We start from the raw sequence: 2547 nt of genomic DNA on the forward strand, positions 1-2547 counted from the left end.
TACACTCACTATGAGTCAAAACTGGCTTGGCAGCACCTAAAACCAACAATATTTAATTGATTTTTTATTAACTTGTAAGGATACCAAATATTACTTTGGCCTATCCTCTGACTTTTTAGAAGTTTCAGTAGTAGTCACTGATTCTTATACTAATGAATATTTGACATGGTGTCTCTTTTCTTTATCTTTTGTCATGATGCAAGCTTAAATAAAAATACTTGGTAAGGATGTGGGGAAATCAACAAACAGGAGCACCATCTTCACCTTAGCAGTTTTTGATGCTCAGTCTAAGTACTTTGACCAACCCCTGCCTGAGCTCCTTGTTTTTGAGTGCATAGACCATGGGGTTGAGGGCAGGGGGAATTACATTGCTTAACACATTAAGTAGAACTGGGAAGAGGGGAATTATCTTTGCTGCACTATGAATAATAGAAATGACAACAACAGTTGTGTAGAAGAAAATAATAAGAATGAGATGGGAAGTACAGGTGCTCAGTGCTTTAGATGCAGCTTCTGCTGAATTCAATCTTAGCACAGACTGGAGTATCAAAATATATGATGAAATGATCATACCAAGATCACTACCCATGAGTGTCCAAGCCAAAATCAGATGGTAGATGCTGTTAATGGTCCTGTCGTCACAGGATAGACTAGTGACTCCAAGGTTAGAGCACAGACAATGCTCAATTTGATTTTGGGAGCAGTAGTGTCGCTGAGCAGCCAACACTGGCACTGGAATGGTTAATAGGCTATTTCTGAGTACCATGATTACAGTTGCTTTGACCACAAAAGACTCAGTAATTATTGATGGATATCGTAGAGGTTGGCAAATAGCCACATATCTATCAATAGCCATGCAGAGGAAGATTCCCGACTCCATGCCCACAAAGCAATGTATGGCATACATCTGAGTAAAACACTCAGGAAGACTGATGACTTTAGCATTGAACCATAATATGGCCAAAACCTTAGGCATGATAGTGGTAGCCAAGCCCATGTCCACCACAGCCAGGATGGCCAGAAAAGAATACATAGGCTGGTTTAGTGCTGTCTCTTGGTTGATGGTGATCAAGATAAGGAGATTTGTACCAAGAGCTAAGAGGTAGAGCAGAGAAAAGGGCAGGGAGAGCCAGTGCTGCCACTCGTGAAGGCCTGGGAATCCCATGAGGATGAATTCAGAGACCTGGAAACTAGAGTTGTTGGAATTTCTGGCAACTCGGAACATCTTTACCTAAGAGGAAAATTGTTAAAGGTTAATATTCTTGATTTTTTTCATCACGATATTTGAAAAGAACAATTGCTCATCATCATGATTGTAAAAGTTAGATCACTATTAGTTTTATTATTCCTATCATCCCACGAATATATGATGGATATTTTTGGGAAACAAGGATTGTGATAACACATTTGACGAGCTAACTTAATTAATCATCACAAAATTTCTGTAAGACAGGTCATATTATTTCCCCCTTCTCCTAACAGAAAAAAAAAAAGAAATTTGGAAAAAATCAGATTATTGCTCATAATCTTCAATCTAGTAAGTCATGGAAGCAAGACAAGATGGAAGTGAACCTGTACTAATGTCTGAATGCTTATGTTTGGTTTTGATTTATTTATTTATTTATTTTTTAACATTTTATTAGGGGCTCATACAACTGTTATCCCAATCCATACACACATCAATTGTATAAAGTGCCTTTGTACATCGTTTCTCAAAACATTTATTTAGAGACAATACATAGACTCAAAGTGGAGCTATGTGTGAATGAAAACTTTTCAGATAACACATGAGCATACCAAGTAACTTTAAATCTTGTTATGTAAATACTTGAAATCATGTAAAATACTCTTAAGTGTGTTACAATTTTAATTTTAAATTTATAAGGTAGATTAATATACCAATATTACAGTGTGAAATTTAATACAAAAATGTTAGTGATGTGTTAAAGAAAATATTGAAGCTATCAAGGATTTCCTGGTACTTGAATCTAAAGTAAATGTCCATGGAAGCAGTAATCAAGAAATGAGATGGCATATTGCCTTGGTCAAATTTGCCATAAAGACCTCTTTAAAGTATTAGAAATCAAAGACACCACTTTGAAAATGAAGATACACCTGACCTGAGCTATGACACTTCCAATCGTCTCATATGCATACAAAAGCTGAACAATAACTAAAGAAGATTGAAGAAAAATTCCCCAACTTAGGCATAGTGATGTTTCTTATAGCAATCTAGACATCCCTACAATGAGTAGACCAGTCATGGCATCAACAATGAGTGTGACATAAATATTTTGCAAGAGAGTCTGTTAACATCAAATTATTCAATAAAACTACAGGCAAAAATAAGAGCTCACCTATTTTTAAGTACACAGAATATTTATGAATTTCAACCATAAATCAAAAGCAAGAAACAACAAAAATTGGTATCATTAAAATAATAAGTCAGAATGCAAAAGCATTGTAATATAAAAGCCACATAACAAATATGCATATGTGAAAAAAGTAACAGTATTATGAAATGATAAATTATTCCAATGTAAAGTA

General features: G+C 35.1%; 1 protein-coding gene across 1 annotated transcript; it reads right to left on the minus strand.

Moving 5' to 3' along the window:
- Positions 1 to 265: 265 nt before the first annotated feature.
- On the minus strand, positions 266 to 1225 carry LOC101638352 (putative olfactory receptor 56B2). Its single transcript, XM_004717102.1, has one exon. The coding sequence runs from the start codon at positions 1223 to 1225 to the stop codon at positions 266 to 268; it is 960 nt and encodes a 319-aa protein (XP_004717159.1).
- Positions 1226 to 2547: the final 1322 nt, after the last annotated feature.

This window comes from Echinops telfairi, unplaced genomic scaffold, assembly GCF_000313985.2.
Source record: "Echinops telfairi isolate 266 unplaced genomic scaffold, ASM31398v2 ScPeMD7_41;HRSCAF=154, whole genome shotgun sequence".
NCBI classification, from domain to species: Eukaryota; Metazoa; Chordata; class Mammalia; order Afrosoricida; family Tenrecidae; genus Echinops; species Echinops telfairi.